This window comes from Myodes glareolus, chromosome 13, assembly GCF_982192425.1.
Source record: "Myodes glareolus chromosome 13, mMyoGla1.1, whole genome shotgun sequence".
Lineage (NCBI taxonomy): Eukaryota > Metazoa > Chordata > Mammalia > Rodentia > Cricetidae > Myodes > Myodes glareolus.
In genome coordinates, this window is record NC_142038.1 from 73269991 (window position 1) to 73286869 (window position 16879).

The 16879-nt window shown below is 44.7% G+C and overlaps 1 protein-coding gene across 3 annotated transcripts in view; it reads left to right on the forward strand.

Annotated features, from left to right (window-relative positions):
* The window catches only part of Znf521 (zinc finger protein 521), a 284630-nt gene that overhangs the window by 256126 nt on the left and 11625 nt on the right, over positions 1 to 16879 (forward strand). For all 3 annotated transcript variants that reach the window (XM_085700110.2, XM_085700107.2, XM_085700109.2), the window contains 2 exons: positions 250 to 381; positions 2798 to 2913. In XM_085700110.2, coding sequence (XP_085556236.2) covers positions 250 to 381; positions 2798 to 2913 — 248 coding nt within the window. The remainder of the gene's footprint in view (positions 1 to 249; positions 382 to 2797; positions 2914 to 16879) is intronic.

Sequence of the window (16879 nt, forward strand, 5' to 3'; positions counted from 1 at the left end):
TAAAATATGATTTCTCATTATTGACTTTTCAATTTTAAATGTTTTAAATTGCTATTAACTCAATAATAACGTAAGATGGCCAGAAAGTGTACCTACTGCCCCATGCTTAGGAATCAGGTATATTCTGAGTGGTGTAGCTATACACAACTCCATATTTATGTTTGGTGGGAGTGGGAGCTTGCAGTGAGAGGCACCCTTGGTCTGTCGTAGACACACGGTTTCACTTTTTCTGTCATGTCTTCTCCACAGATGAAGGACTGAATCACGAGTGTAAACTCTGCAGCCAGACCTTCGACTCCCCTGCCAAACTTCAGTGCCACCTGATAGAGCACAGCTTTGAAGGGATGGGAGGCACCTTCAAGTGCCCTGTCTGCTTCACAGGTAAGATACTTCCTAAAGTAAAATCAGTCTGTGTGTGCTCTGACCCCTCCGCGTCCTTCCTCCCAACCCTACTTCCCACTGCTTGGCCTTTTACAGAGCGACTCCAGTTCAATTTGGGGGAAGATGTTTGATTTCTGCTGATTAGCATTATTGATTGCAGTCTGCTTTAGAGACTGAGCCGGGTGGGAAGGTTAACTGTCAGGATGAACAAATGGCATTTCAAGTTCTCGCCCAAGTTTACACTTTTCCACTTGGAAAATGACGTCCATGTTGGGTTCACTCTGCTTCCTCGCGATGTTAAAAGGTTACCAAGGCCAGACTGCTTTTCAGTCACTCAATGTTCAACCAAAATTGTGGTCCTGGTGTTCCACATGTATGTGACCTCAACCTGGAGAGTTTTATACCATCTTCATGAAAAGCAGTGTGTGTGTGTATGTGTGTGTGTGTGTGTGTGTGTGTAACCTAAATATTCCCAGACTTCTTTGAACTAGTAAACACATTAAGCGAGGTAGTTATTTCTTGTGAGATTGTATTTTAAAAGTTGATAGAATTATACAATTTTATGAAATCGTTATTCGATGTTACAGTGGCACAGTTGTCAGATCTCTCTCTCTCTCTCTCTCTCTCTCTCTCTCTCACACACACACACACACAATCAGAATTTATTATTGGAAGCCCATGAAAGCTGAGGTATGATCACACATTTCTACTCCTGCCCTAAGAAGGTCAGGGATACTTTAAAACTCCTCAGTGATTATTTTGCATGTGTCTGGGACTGGGTGGCCAATTCCATTATTAGGAAGAATGCATATGTAGATACAGAGCTATAGATACCTTGCCTCAAAAGTAACTTCTTTGTTTGCAGAGCAAAATCACAGGCATTGATTACATACCTTCACTGCATCCAATCTATAGATTTATGTTCTGAAACAAAATAGAAAAAGGGGCCACACCCATTCACACCACTTGCTAGTCACACCTAAAGTATGTTGATGACTGTACCTTTAACAAGGGCCTTTATGCACCCACTCCATCTGTTAATCTTTCTATTTCTTTTGTTTACTCTTCCAATGTTTTTATTTTATTAAAGCTATTGTTACACTCTCACTATGAATATGAATCATAAGATACAAATAATCAAGAATCCAGGTCCTTTGTCCGGGTACCTAATAAGGCTTCATCAAAGAATACTGGATCAAGTCTCCACAATTAAATGTTATAATAAAATAGTTCTTTCATGTTGTAGCTGGAGCCTCATAAAACATAGGGAGTTATATGGGCATAAGTTGCAAACCTGGATAAAATTCCCATTTTTGTTGCTGTTGCTGTTGTTTTTGTTTTGAGCTAAGTAAGGAAACAAACCGCATCAAGAACGGACTGGGTTTCTGTACAGACAGATGTCATTGTTTTATTGTATTTTATTGTATCTTGAAGTCATCTGGAAATAACAGTTAAGAAAAATAAAACCTTCCTTCCGATATAAAGCATGTTAGGTGTGAAAAGAAAGCTGAGAGGTGTTTTTCAGGTAATGAGAAATGTGATTAAAATGTATGACTCACAAGAACAATACTGTAATATTATAGGTTGTCTGGCAATTAGAATAATTTTAATGATCAGAGTGGAGTCAAAGTCAAATGGCAGCATCTTTAATAAGTCCTTTCCATGCCTATACAGATTAATATTGTAGATGCAAACTTTTTTAGGTCACAGTGCACCAGGCATCCATCAGAAGTCAGCTCTGCCAACCCAAACAGCGCCTCTGGCATATACAATTTAATTATTAATAGTATGTCTCCTAGGTAAACTGTTACACAGTCTTAGGGCCTTGTTTTGTAGTCATTAAAATTGAACATGTTTATATTATTGAAACCCTTGCATTCCGTGTGTAGGCCAAGTTGATCTTAAAGTATCCAAAGAGAATTTACCTGCCGTTCTGTTGCACATTTATAGACAGTGCCCCAGAGTAGCTGGGGGATATGATTTTCAGCATTAACACATTTAAATGGAGAACTGTTTGCTAGCTATAACTTTAGGCAAATGCAATAAACAGGGTTTGGGCAGCCGTGATTTCTTAACCTGTAGGTTGCTGCAAAGTTGGAGTCATTTCTTATGAGACAGAGCTGTGTATTTGACAATTCTCAGCTTTTATTTTCAAAGATTTATAGGGGAGCAGGGCTTCCTTAAAGCACTACTTTGGAGTCTTTGGCTTGAATTGGGTGCTGGGTGAAGTGCATCCTGACAAAGGCCAGAGACTGAGCCGTGAGCAGCTGTGTTCCTGCTCTCCCCAAATGTCAGGAGCCAGTCCTGCCCAGGAGGTGTGCCGGGCATTCTCCCTGCTGCCCCTGAATGGTGGGTCTTCAGCTCAGAACACAGCGAACTAACAGTCACCCACGCTCCCTTCTCTTTGTTATTTCAGTGTTTGTCCAGGCCAACAAGTTGCAGCAACATATATTCTCTGCCCATGGACAAGAGGACAAGATCTATGACTGCACGCAGTGTCCACAGAAGTTTTTCTTCCAAACAGAGCTGCAGGTAATGGCTCCTGAGAAAGCTGGGACTGAACCCACTTGTTACTCTCACAGGGCATTTTAACTATGGATTCAGAATCTCTCTTACTCTGGGCTTCTATAATGCTCTTGTGTTTTTGGAGGCAAAAAGAAAATTAGAGACCAGATTAATAGACACCAAAATAATTTTGCCTCTGGCTGCTGTCAATCATTAAAAAAAAAAAAAGCTAGAAGAGGCCTATAATTGGACCTTCTGACCCAGCGTGAAGGATGTGGGGTCGGGTGGATCGGACTACGGGATCATTCAGCTCACTTGCCGTAGTTCATTCTCCCAAGTCTTGTTTTATTCATGCTGTCTTCCCACTGGGAGTCATGCTGGATGGATGTCCAGTCATTGTTGTCCAGAGGCTGAACACTGGGAAAGCAGGGGCAGGGTGGGGAAGAATAAATTATACTCTTGTTTCGTCCAGGGTGCATTTGTTCCGTGTTGGGCAACTGAGTAATTACTACCGAAACCATAGCTTTTGGGGTGAAATCTGAGCACCCCAAGGTGTTGACTTGGTACCCTAGACGCGTGACTGATCTTGGTTCATGACTTCCCTGAACCTCAGATACAAAGAAAAAGAACAAACTTCACACTCATAGGTTCTTATAAGGCCAAAATAAAATTATAGGTATAAATATAAGGTATAAAACGTGCATGTTTGGTTTCTTGGGTGACTCTCAGGAATAGTAGCTGAAAAATAAGAATCAAGTCCAGGGACTGCAGATGTTGCTCAGCAGTGGAGTAATTGCTGTCATGCACAAGGCATTGCCTTAACCCTGGCATCACGGAAAAGTGGGGAAGGAAAACAAGATTCAGAGAGCATGATGACACATGCCAGCAATCCCAGGATCACAAGTTCAAGACCAGCCCCACAAACAGGAACTATGAGGTACAAAGACACTCTGTCTCAAGAAAACCAAAAATGGAAGAGAAACAAAGACAGAGAAACTTGGATTCTATTCCAGAATTGTCACTTCAAAGAGGAACATGACTCTTTCATTGCCTTTTGCTTCTTAAAAGGGAAAAAAATAAAAAAGGAGTAAGATCTGGACTATTCCCATGAGGAATTTTCTTAAATCTTGCTTTTCCTATGGGAAAAGTGGGGCTGCACTTGAACTCTTAGATTATGAACATCACCGACACTACTCATTGGCTTGCAATGAGTGTGTTTGGTTTCTGCACCCGGAGCCAAGACCAAGTAACACAGAGATACCTGCTCTTACCTACACACCTCCTGCCACTTCTAGGGTATCTTTATGCTCTGGGGAGGGGAGTGGGTTTGGTGGAGCAAGACTTAGAGGAGCCATAGATCAGAATAGAGAATCTGCAGTTTTTCTACTCGGTCATTATTCTAAACAGCTAAGTCAGATGGCATTTAGGAGATAGATGAAGCCACTATCATGGCCATGAAGAAAAATTAAAGTTGCTATTTAACATTCTATTATATCTAAGCGCTGGATCCCATCACGTATGTCTGCCAATAAGTATAGAAAATAGTTCAAGTTGTACTTGTATCAGACTAAAATAACATTACCTTCCTTCATGGGGAAAAATACTGGTTTTATTGCAACACGTGTTAAAAAGTAAATCATATGAGGCACGGCGTTTATACTTCTGTAAAGATGAAAACACTCAATTGTTCTGTTGATTAGCATGTAAAATTTGAAATAGAATGAAGTAACAGTTTAGGATGAAAGTTGTAGACATTGCATAGAGACTGAAACTTAACCAACATCTAAATGCTTGCACCAGACTTTTACTTTGGTACTTTGTGGGCAGATTCCAAGCTGGCACATTGTCGGTGTCTTTCACAAAGAGCTCAACACTGTGATGTTAGTGACCTGTGACCCAACAGATCAGACATAGTTAGACACGTCCTGCCTGCACGAGGGTCTTCCTGGAGCGAGTGGTCTGCACTCTCTTGCTCCACCTCTCTAATCCTGGGAAGCCCTGAGCAGCTCAGAAACTTCTTGAAGAATCTTAAAGAGCTCTGGTTTACGTGGGGAGCCATCTATTGTAGTCCATTAATTTCCGTAACTTCCAGGTTGTAGCCTCTTAAGGTGAGCAGGGTGTTTAAAGATAATGTCAAATGCGGTCATGAAATAGTTTTGATCTTTCAGACAACTCACGAGCATCTAGGTGGCCAAGCTTCTAGAGGTAGACGTTCTAGAGTGCTCTGCTCTCTCTGCTGCCCTGAATCTCTGTGGCCTCATGAAGTCAGACCTCTCTAAGACACGTCTGACTCATTCCCTATAACTGGGATGTGAGGCAGAGCTAGGGAACGTGCATGCTTGTCTTGACATCAGTACCAACACTCAACCTCTGGGGCCACCATTTCTTAAATAAGAACAGCACTGATGGCTACTGAGGATAAATGTTGCAAAGCTGAGATGAAATACTGACTTCATATTCATTACTTTGGAAAGCTATGGGAATATCTAAAGGTCTGTTTTCTAAAATGCTCAGTAATAGCGGTGACTCCAATTTCAGCAACACTGAGGGAAAATGCATCAAAAGTTGACTTTTTCTAGTTTTAACAGTACCTTCACAGTTACGTTTTGATCCAAGAAGTCCATGTACCTATTCTTTCAGTATCCATAGTACCTTAGAAAGTGAAGTTTATGTGTTTTTTAAAATATTAATTAATTTCCTGTATAGAAAATAAGTAGAAAACAGAGTTCTTTTGTTTGCTACGATGAAGGAAAATTGAGCTGAAATTACGATGACAGTAGAAAATATTGTCACAAAAATAACAGAATAGAAAGATGCAGCCAATTTATCAGCCACTATCCTTTGTACCTTGATATGTTTAAAAAATGTAAATTTTAAGCCACTTGAACTCACCTACTTTTTCATACCATTAAAGTTTAGAAGGGACATTGCACAGGAGTGCATGAAATTAAATCTCCAAGAACTGCAATTATATTAGCTATCTTAAAGCATTCAAATTATCTGCCTCTTACTTCAGGGTCAGAATAATGGGGTAAGCACAGAATAAACATTCTAAACTGCTCAGGAGCACCACTATGGAATCGCCTCCGATGGTGTAGAAATGATCTTGTGATATTTCCTTTACTACTTCACAGTTAAAACATATAAGCAGCTTTTACAGACAGCCATTTACTTGTTGGATATAAAGTTTACCTCCATGTGTGTGCTTTATACATGTACATATTGTGTGTATGTGTGGATAGATGGGTAGACATACAGAGGAAGCAACGTTAAGGAAAGTTATCACGGGTTTTTTGTTTGTTTGGGTGGGTGGGTGGTTGGTTTTTTGAGACAGGGTTTCTCTGTACCTTTGGTACCTGTCCTGAAACGCGCCTCAATCTCACAGAGATCCGCCTGTTTCTGCCTCTTGAGTACTGGGATTAAAGGCGTGCGCCGCCACCACCTGGCAAGTTAACACATTTTTGTGTGAGAGTGCAGGTATATAGACATGTATGTATATAAGTAGACATATATATGGGGTGTGTCCTTTCACTTACATTACATGCAAAACCAATCCGAATTTAAGAAATCGCTCCTATGCTGTCCCTCTTCTGAAGACTGAGCACGCAGTCCTAGTCTGTGAGCATCTTTAGCTGCCCCTGTCTCCTTCTGTGAAATGCTCCATGTAGGACAGAGGAGCACACACTGTGTGTTAGTGTGCAGCCCTCGTCTTCAGTCAGCCCTGTGATTGTGCTGACACTGGGATTTTATCTTTACATTTGCCAGGAGCGCTCACGACCACCCACACATACAGACTTTAGTGGGGAACCTGATGTATTAGCCAAGGCATGTGGCAGGAAGGGGAAGGTATTTGGGAATAAAAGCCCATTATTTCAACAAATAGAACTTTATGTTATTTGGAAAATAAATGAATGTGTTCGGGGTTTCACATGTTTCCCTAATAGACTGCAGGGGGTTTTTTTAAAGCAGAATTTATGGGGCTAGAGAGCTGGTTCCACTGTTACAGGCCGTTACTGCTCTTGTAAGAGGACTTGAGTTTGGTTCTCAGCACCCATGTCAGCTGGCTCACAACTACCTACATAGCTCCCACTTCAGGAAATTTGATGTCCTCTTCTGGCCTTCACAAGGCCCATATAAGTGTGTGCACATGGAGTTCCTGGATGTGTGCGCACACACACGCAAGTAAATGATGTAGTAAAATAAATCTTCAAGGCAGAATATAGGGCTGCTGCCTTAAGAGAGCATGATGTGGTCGAGAGCAATACCCTTCGATGCACATTTGTATCCAGGGTGGTTTGTGCAGTGGTGAGCATTTTAGGAACCTGTCAAATGGGCAATCACCACAATCCTTCTTCCCGGCACAGCTCTGGAACAGCTGCGACCGAGTGACAGGGTTAGAGTCTGCCTCTCCCTCTGCGCTTCTGAGGGAGTCGGCCATCATGGAGGGGTTAGTGGAAGTAGGGGAAACAGATTGGCCTCACTGAGCTTCGACTCCTGTGCAGCAAAGGCAGTATGTGCACACGGAGGGTACAGCAGTCACCTGGCGTGTGGGCGGGGTGTGCACACGGAGAGTCCAGCAGTCACCTGGCGTGTGGGCGGGGTGTGCACACGGAGAGTCCAGCAGTCACCTGGCGTGTGGGCGGGGGACACCCATGCAGGGTTTGATTTCCCCTCAGCTTGTCACCTGATTTTGATGCATGTCTTTGATGCCACAGTTTTACTAGTGCTTGGATTTTATGGTCACATTTCTGAGAGAAAAATAAATTGCTGTGTATGAGAAGGAACACACAAGACAACAACACAGTAGTGAAACGTGGCTCTCTGGGCCCCTTGCTAACTGGTTCTCAGTGGACATTTCAGTACAGGTGCTGCAATTATGGGCTTCAGAGTATTAAATTATGTGTATTGAGACATTTAAGAGTCTTTGTCAATAAGTACAAAATAAAGTACAAAAAAAATAAGCCCAGTGATTTATTAGGTTGGGGGGGTCAAAAATGTCATTAATACATAATTCCATATCTTATACGTACCATGATGCTACTTATGCTGTGAGATACCAAAAATAATTCAAAATATATTTACAGTCAACTTTCAAAGATATGATGTAGATAAATTCTTTTTTTTAATTTTTTAATGATTTATTTAACTTTTTTATTTTATGTGCATTGGTGTGAAGGTGTCAGATATCATGGAACTGTATTTTCAGACAGTTGTGAGCTGCCATGTAGGTGCTGGGAATTGAACCTAGGTCCTCTGGAAGAGCAGTCAGTGCTCTTAACCACTGAGCCATCTCTCCAGCCCTGATAAATTATTCTTATATGATATGGTATGTAATCTATTGTTAGAACGATTCCAGCAGAAGGCGTTGTTCTCTCCAGCCCGAAAGTCCTGGGAGGTACCTTCTTTGGGGTGGTAAGGAAGACATCAGACAGTCATTGATCAGTGCTTCCCTGGCATCCTATATTTCTAGTGCTGACCCAGGAAAGCAAAATCAAGATTGGCCATTTTCTGGAAATAAAATCTCTCTCCGAGAGATCAGGAACTTCCTCGGGTTTCCTAGTTCTCTGGCACGATTTTTCAATCAGTCATGCTTTGAGTTATTGTTAGGCATTTCCTCTTTATTCACAATTGCCACACATCTTGTAGGTCTTATTTCACCTTTTTAGCTTATGACTGTACAAGTATATGTACAAGCTGGCTTCCACGAGTCGTATTTCAAAGCACTGTGCCAACTCCCTCCAATTAAGTCCAAGAAAGGGGTTTTTTGTTTGTTTTGTTTTGTTTTTTCTTCATTGCCTCTTCATAGACAACAAGGTGGAAACTGGGTGTAGATTGAAGAAAACTTTATTCAGGCTGTTGTCAAGTTTCCCTCCACGTGAGCCTGAAATCTCTCCGTAAACAGGGAGGCTGGAGATGGTTTACAGCAAATCTAAATAGAACACTTGTAAAACTGCTCTGACTGCCAAGTCCGTCTCCTTGTAGCACTTCTGTATATTTCAAGTGGTTAGTTTTTATTTCTCAAAGGCATGAAAGTTTTTGTCATTATCCCCATTCAAATCATAAAAGCCACAATCCCAGCCTGACTTGCCCACTCTCGGAGGGCATTCCTTTGCGGCCCCAGATGGAGACATTTGCCCCTACTCTGTCTGGACCTGGCCCATCAGGTTTGATAAGGACCCCTTGGGAGGACAGTCTGTGAAGATGCGCCACTCCCCCCTTTCCTGCTATTCTGGCCTGCACCCTTGTTGTGACAGTTCTTTAACACCCAGAGCCTCTGCATAGCTACTAGTCAGCCCTTAAACCTATCAGGAAGACTCCATGGTTTGCAAGAGTATAAATTGTGTCAAATGAGTGCATGATTCTGGAACTGGCCCATTACATACATCGCTTCATTTCTTTGCTTTGTGGGCCTGTGGGGCTTTGGAAGCAAACTGGTACTAGGGCAACTTCCACTTAATTTGCTCAGTGGTTAAATTGATCTATCTCTTTTATTTGATCGGATCTCTAGGAACCAAATCATTTGCATTGATTTATTGATTGGTGCTGTGTTTTCACCATTAGTTTTGATCACTTTCAGCTGTTAATATTGGATAATTCAATCAGGATTGATTGGCCTTACCAGTGAAGGCAGAAAGTTAATCAGGTCAGACACAAAAATGGGGCATAGGTAATCTAACCTTGGTGTGACTGTTACCTTACTATATCTGGCCCTGCCACGAATGCTAGGGATTTTCTGGACTAAAGGGAAAGTTTGAAGTTATCTCACATTCGCAATGCATCATAAGGTGAAGTCGTTTTATTTTGTCTTTAATGAAACTACATCTAGAAATTAAGCAAGCATGCAAAAAGGTAAGTGTGATTGTCACAAGGAACTCATTTGGACTAAAAGCATTTTCAATTACCCATTTTGTCCCAACAAATGTCTAATCTGTGTGTGCACGCTTGGAGGCACAACCTGGGTCACCCATTTCTAAGTCTGGCCCTGACTGCTCCACCGTGTGTCCTGGTAGTGAGACGTCCAAGAACCAAGTGGTTAATGTGATCGGAATCAGGGCAGCTGGGGTAATTGCATTAAGTAGAAAACACTTTATTTGCATTTGAATAGTTTCTACTACTCCCCCCTAGCTCAGTTTTCAAAAATTCTCCATCCATTAATTTCTTGATGTTCATATCGATGGCTGCACTTCACTATTAAAAAAGGGAGCACCACCTCTCCGTTCTAGATCCCGCTTCCTCCTCCAGCAGCGCTGTTGTAAGCAAGCTGCCATTCCATTATTTTTTGTCTGGCCCAGAGCTGACGACAGATGGCCATCTCTGAACTGCCATCAACCCGACTTTATGGCGCATCCAGCTAGGGCGTACAGACAGCACTGCGGCCAGTTCTGCAGCCCCCTCCCTCCCCACCCCCTGGAAGTGTTTGTCACCTCTGCCACATTCTGCCTTGGCTGGGCCTTTCTGGCCCTGTAGTCTTCTTCTGTGTTGCCAAGGCAGCCTGCTGCCACAGCGCCAGAAGATCTGCCTCCGTTAGAAACAAGCGACTGTAGACACAGTTATCCTCCAAACAGGGGCTTCTGCCTGGGCACCTTTGTAGGAGCAAGCTGGAAACCCAACTTCTAGAACACCCTGCACTCCAGACAGACTCATGGAATTCCTGCATGTGTTCCTGTTTTAGATGTTTACTCGACGCGTGGGCCAACTCCTCACATTAGAAGAGACTAAGTGCCAAAAATAGACCCTTGGTGTTTGCAAACTTTTCTCCAACTCTTGGAAAATGCCACGTCTAGACCCAACTGTTGTGACAATTAGGGAAAGAGAGATGACAATCACAGACTTTAACTATCAATCCCCTGAAATGAGCAGAGAATTCAGACCGGCGTCTTCCCGATCCCTCGAGGTGATGATCTTCGCACTGCCGCCCAGCAATGAGCTGTTGTGAGCGTTTGGAGAAAGATTGATAGGCTTCCCTTGATCGGGTTTGCTAAGGCAAGGCAGCTTCAGAGCCAGCCGTGTATTTTGAGGGGACTTCACATTTGTACCCTTTATTGTTATATTTGCAGCGAATCTACAGCTCGTAACAGGCTGTGCCCTACAGCTATGAAGGAGTAAGTTCCCCTTATTGGAGGGAAATCGGTGTTCTGTAAAAGCCTGAGATGGGGTGGGTGAGATGAATGGCGCTTAAAAGCCCTGCTCGCGGTGCTGTCGTTTGGAGCAACAACTCTGGAGCTCTAAACGACAGTGAAAAGCAGAGGAAAGGAGTCCTTTTTCTAACGCAGCGAAATTTCACACTGCCTGAAATAACCCGTCTCCTTCATTGATTACTTCACTGGATAGGCAGGGGGAGCATTAGGAGGTGGGCGCAGCTTCTGCATAGAGGAGAGCCTGCAAAGGTGAGGCACCTTCTCTGCCTCCCGTCGGGGCCAGGGGCGGGGGCTGTCGTCCTCTTCCTTGCACAGTCCCCTCCGGCATGGATGTAACTCCTCAGCCACACCGGCGGAGCCCATCATCTTTCCCAGGAAACCTAATTCCATCATCAAAGGCTTCCTGTTGTACGTGAGCAAAACCTGATTTTATAATTGACCAACCTACACCCTGGGTGCATTGGCTAAGCTCGTGAGCCGCCTACACATATAAAAGGTGACTCGTGTCATTAAATACCATCAGTATGCTGGACGATGCTTTGAGTTTATAAGGGTGAAAGGTCACTGTGCCAGAAAATGGAACAGTCCATTTGCTGTGAGACAGGCACCAAGACCTCGCTCCATACTCAGTTATAATTCATGATGCGACTGGTGGGAAGCCCTTTTCCCTCTGTAGAGTTAAGGCATCTCCAGTGAAACCTGCTGAGAGCACCCTATGTCCCCACCACCATCTGTGCACTCACTTCCTAGGGAGGGAGGGAGGGAGGGAGGGAGAGAGAGAGAGACAGAGAGAGAGAGAGAGAGAGAGAGAGCGCACTTCCCTCCCCTCCCTCACATGCTATCTCCTGGTGTTCTCCAAAACAGAACCAGGGCTCTTACCCTACTAGACAGAGACGTGGGCAGGATGACCTGGTGAATGTCTCGTTTAGAAAATATTAGTCAGAAAACAGAGAAGCAGTAATGCCTGAAGACCATGGCTGACTCGGTCCAATCACCATCTAGTAAGAGGTGACCCTGGAAGCCTGGGAGCCCAGAGATGCAATACAGGCAGCCAGTACAAGCCACGTTCATCCTCCTCCTAAGCAGCCTTCAGCGTCGGCAGTGGACCTGACTGAGTCCGTGATTCTGAGAAACGCCTCCTGCTCTCTCCATGGATTTGAACCAGCTAGTGGCATGAATGCTGCCCCATCCTTACATACAGAGCCTGTCTGTGATGACATGCCACCCCATCCTGAGGTCCAGCACAGACTACATTGGGACTTCCTGGGCCTCAGTTCAAAGAATGTCACTGAAATAGCTTTGCTGAGCAAAGTACTGCAAGCTGTGTTCTGAGGTGGTCAGAGCTGGGAAGCCCAGAGGTAATGAGACAGGAGAGGACATCTGAACCTAGACCTGCTTGTTGCTGGGCAATCTCAGATTCATCTGCAATGCTTCCCGATCGTGTGCCATCAACATGATCCACTGATACACTTCCCCTTCAAAGGCTCTGGAGAAGGAGCATCTGATTTAACAGATAGGATGCCATAGGGGAGCTACTGTGCTACACATTCCAGAATGCTTTTAGGAAGCTCAGACCCCAGCTAATTTCAGAGGCTTTGGAAGGGCCATGACAAGGTCAGAGGTCACTCAGGGGCCTCCTTGCATGTAATTGGCTGGCCATCCCGTCCTGCCATCCGGGTGTGTCTGTCACCTCCTTCACCTTCCCCAGGAAAGAGCCAGGCAGGAGTGGCTGGGCTCGCCAGCCAGGTTTTCTTGGGTGAAAGATCACTTTGAGATGACACGGCCGAGTAGTCAGCCTGAATTCCTGGTTGGTATTTTATTAATTTTGCACCAAGATAAATCCTGAAATTCTGACAAACTCCATGACAGGTGAAATTCCTTCTTGCAGAATCTTCTCAGCGAGAGGCTGCTCATTTCGTTCTGTTCCGAGGCAGGCAACAGGAGGGCAGCTTTATAATCAGCCCTCAAAGGACCCCCAGCCGCCCCAGAGTCTCGGACTGATTGAATAACTCCTGGGCCTCTTCCCCTAGGCCTCCGTCAGCGGGGGTCCTGTGGAAAGCAATCTCCCGCAGACTGGCGCTGAAGTGAGCTTTAAACCGCCATTTTCTGCTCTCCAGAGGAGCCCGGAGTACTAAAAGATAGATGGACTGCAGATATTTTATGAGAAACTGTCAGAAGAAGAGCAGAGTAAATGTTTTTTTCTTCTTCTTTGAGTCACACACTACATCACTGTTGAATTCTTCCAGCCTCCTTTTACATTTAAAGTAAGAAATTAATTGGTTGCTAACCTTTCATTCCCTTTTCCCTCTTCTTCCTTGTCTTCCTCCTCCTAGGGTTTTTTTTTCCTTAAATATTCACACGGAGGCCCTTTGCTTAACCACAGTTGTAGAAAATCAGTACCATTTGCAATGAAATATTTATAATGACAGAATGAAAAATTGGATTCATTTTCTGGACTGCAGCCGAACGAACCGTCTGCAACTTTGCACTGGCATCGGCTCCTATCCATCCTTGGTCCTTTCACGGAAACATACCCCGTGTGCGCTTACCTGTGTGCAGGAGGGTGCCTACCAAAGCAGAGAGAGGAGCATGTTTGTGCTAGCGCTGCTGCACAGGGAGCTGGTGTAGACGTGGCCCACAAAGGAGACAGAAGGTAGGAAGGGCAGCGAGAAGTTTACAGGATTAGGGAAACATGGGGCCCAAACTATGTAGCACAATGTGAGTAACAGTCCGCCCTGATGTCTTAGCTTGGGGCAGATTTACAAGCGACCAAGGGACATGGATAGACAGCACCTAGCTCTCCTTTTTTTTTTTTTTTCTTTCCTGTTTAGGGTTGGCTGTGACCTCACCTCTCCAGTGACCCTCTTCCTTAGGGCTGTTTGTTCACAGATCTGGAGGTCAATCCTTGCATTTTTCTTACCTCAGATCAGAGACAAAGGGCTTTGTTAGGATAACCCAGGATTGCCTGAGCGCCTGCCATCCCTGTGCTAACCTGAACGGGAACCAGGTGCCTTCACTCTGCCTTCAGGATCCCATTGGGTGTTAGTAAGGAGCCCAGTCAGTGAATCCCAGTCTCCAGAATGTCTTCTCTGCTCACATGGTGTGGGGTCACCTAACCGTCCCCATCTGGGGAATCCTTCCAGCTTAGCCCTCTACCTTAAATTCATTCTTCCTTTGGAACACTGGGCTTAATTAGTTAACAGAGTTTTCTTTTGATGGTTCCCACAAGTGAAAACAGTTTCCACTGCTCTCCAAACTACCACTGAATAAAACGGCTGTGAATTTAGAACTTCAAGGTTTCAGGCCCTAAATTTGCCTCATCACGCCTCAATGGCTTCACAAGATCAATAATCCACATTTTATTATAAAATAAAGGCTGTCTGTAATTGAATTAGCTCCCTCACTCCACCTGACTAGCCCTAGTTCGCTCGTGGAGAGGTTGAAGAAGATGCCTGCATGCTGTTTGGAAAGAGAGGAGTTTGGGAATTTGTGCCAGGATTTCTTTTTCCAGGGGGTGGTCTGACTCACAGCTCATGTATGTATGGATGATATCTCTAAGTGTTCACGTCCATCTGTCCTACAGCCAGCCTGACATGGGTCCCCTACAATAGGCCTTGCTTCTGACCAAGTCCCAGGCATCCACTCTAAAGTTCTGAAAGGCAGTGAGCTGGTCTTTGTTTGGGGATTTGTTTTGTTTTTCTTTTCTTTTCTTTAACGATCCTTGCAGAAGTATAAGTTGTATATCCCCTGAGGCCAATTCCTCTTATCCATCTGTGGACTGTCATTTGGGGGTTTTCTGAATGCCTCCTCTATCCTCTTTGAAGTAAAATTTAGCACTAGTTTAGTAAGAACAGTGAATGCGAAAAGAGAGGTGCTGTTCATTATTGGCCTCCTCGGGACAGGGCAGTAGCCTGACTTGTGTGCCCTTCCTCAGTCTCTAAAGGTTTCAGGCTTCAACAAGCTGTGAGAGCTTCCTTTACATTGCATTTCATATATACATACATGACTTTGCAAAATCTGCTGATAGTTCCGCTATAACATAGGCTGCCTTGTAGCTGTGGAACACAGCCTGGACTTATTTCACTGTAGTGTTTCCTAGAGTATCTGATTCGCAGAGAAAAGACGCTTTCTTAAGCGTGTGCGTCTTAGGACGCTAGTGCCTTTTTCTTCCAGCACCATGCATGGATGCAGAAATCATTTACTCCTTAACTCTTATTATTGCTTTTTCTTCTTCTTCTTCTTCAGTGCCAGGGTAAAGGGGAAATCTTTTTTAACCTTAGTTTTGCAACAGCTTAAGCAAGTCTGAAATATATACCCAAGTAAATAGAAGCTGTAATAGTGGAGTGTAGAGACTCAGGCTGGGAAAGGAACATTGAGCAGTGTTCATGTACTGCCAGCTGTATTTCTGCGTCTGACACAGCTTGCCCAACTGCTTGCAGTGATTTTCAGTGTTATTAGGCAGGCTTGCAAGAACAACGGCCTCCTGACAGAAGTAAAACGCCATGCCGCCCAAGTCCTTGACGAAGGAAGGTTTCTCAGGGAGCCCCAGCGTCAGACAGAGAGGCACCCCAGCACAGACTCTATTTCAGTGCCTGGGCTCACAAGTCCCTGGGTCTGCTTCTCCCCTTGTCCAGCGCCTTCTGTGCTATGGCTGGTTTGCGTTTGTGTTTGAAGTACCAGGCGATTTAATGAAGTTATTCTTTTATAAATTTTGCAACAGCGAAGCAAGCGCGAGGGCTTTAAATTAGAGTAAGTGCCACTTCTGTGTGGCAGGCTCCTTTGAGGACTGATTAGAACGAGGCCTCCTGTTGCCTGGCCCTTTATGCGCGCCAGCGCGGCTCTGTGTACTGTTTACAGCTCACCTTTGAATTTGCCTAAGCGTGCACTGTCCTGCCACCTGGCCCTCTGCTCGTTGAGACTGTCGTTCTTCCAGGATCATGTTAAATACTTCACATTAAAGAGTGCCTTTTTTAATTATATCGCTTTATTGTAATGAATTCAAATTAACTTGGAGGAGCAAATTGTATAAGGATGTGAGGGTTATAGATTGCTCTCTCCATAGTTACAGCACACCTCTGTGTGGGGGGATTAAAGGGCTGTCTCTCTGGTAGCTCAGAGTGCTTGGAGGGGTGAGGAAACTGTCGCAAAGAGAAGACCGAGAAGCAAAGCAGAAAAAGTGTCCAGAAGTGGGGGGACAGTGGGGAGCTCACGTGTGGGGTTCCTAAGCAGAAAAGGTGTCCGGAAGTGGGGGGACAGTGGGGAGCTAGAGCACCTGATACCCCTTCCTGCGCACACGTGCGCGCACACACGGACACACACAGTTGGGGGAGGGCTTCCCCCAAATTCAGTACATTCCATCTATAAAATTATTGGGAACCCAGTCCTATCATGTTGAAAGGCAGAAAGAGGCACGGCTCCTTCTCCTCACGAAGGTTGCCCTTTGAATATAAATCACCAGTGCTGGGTGCCTTTCCCATTCTAATCAGATGACCTTTCGAGTCTGATGGCCGGAGTTGAAATCCTAAGGCTGCCAGTCAGTTTTTACAGTTTTTAAATCAATGCCCGGCTCCCACACCCTGCAGTTACCAACTGCGTCTCAGTGGACCCCTCGCACAGCCGTGCTGCAAGCAGAGCAGGAGGGGTGTTGCAGCTGCCTGCAGGACAGCCCGACTTGACTGAGCCTGCAGTGGTGGTGCACGCCTTTAATCTCAGCCCTCGGGAGGCAGAGGCAGGTGGATCTCGAGGAGTTTGAGGCCGGCCTGATCTACAGAGTGAGTTCCAGATAGCCAGGGCTACAGAGAGAAACCCTGTCTCGAAAAACAAAACAACAACAACAAAACATAAAAAAGAGATCT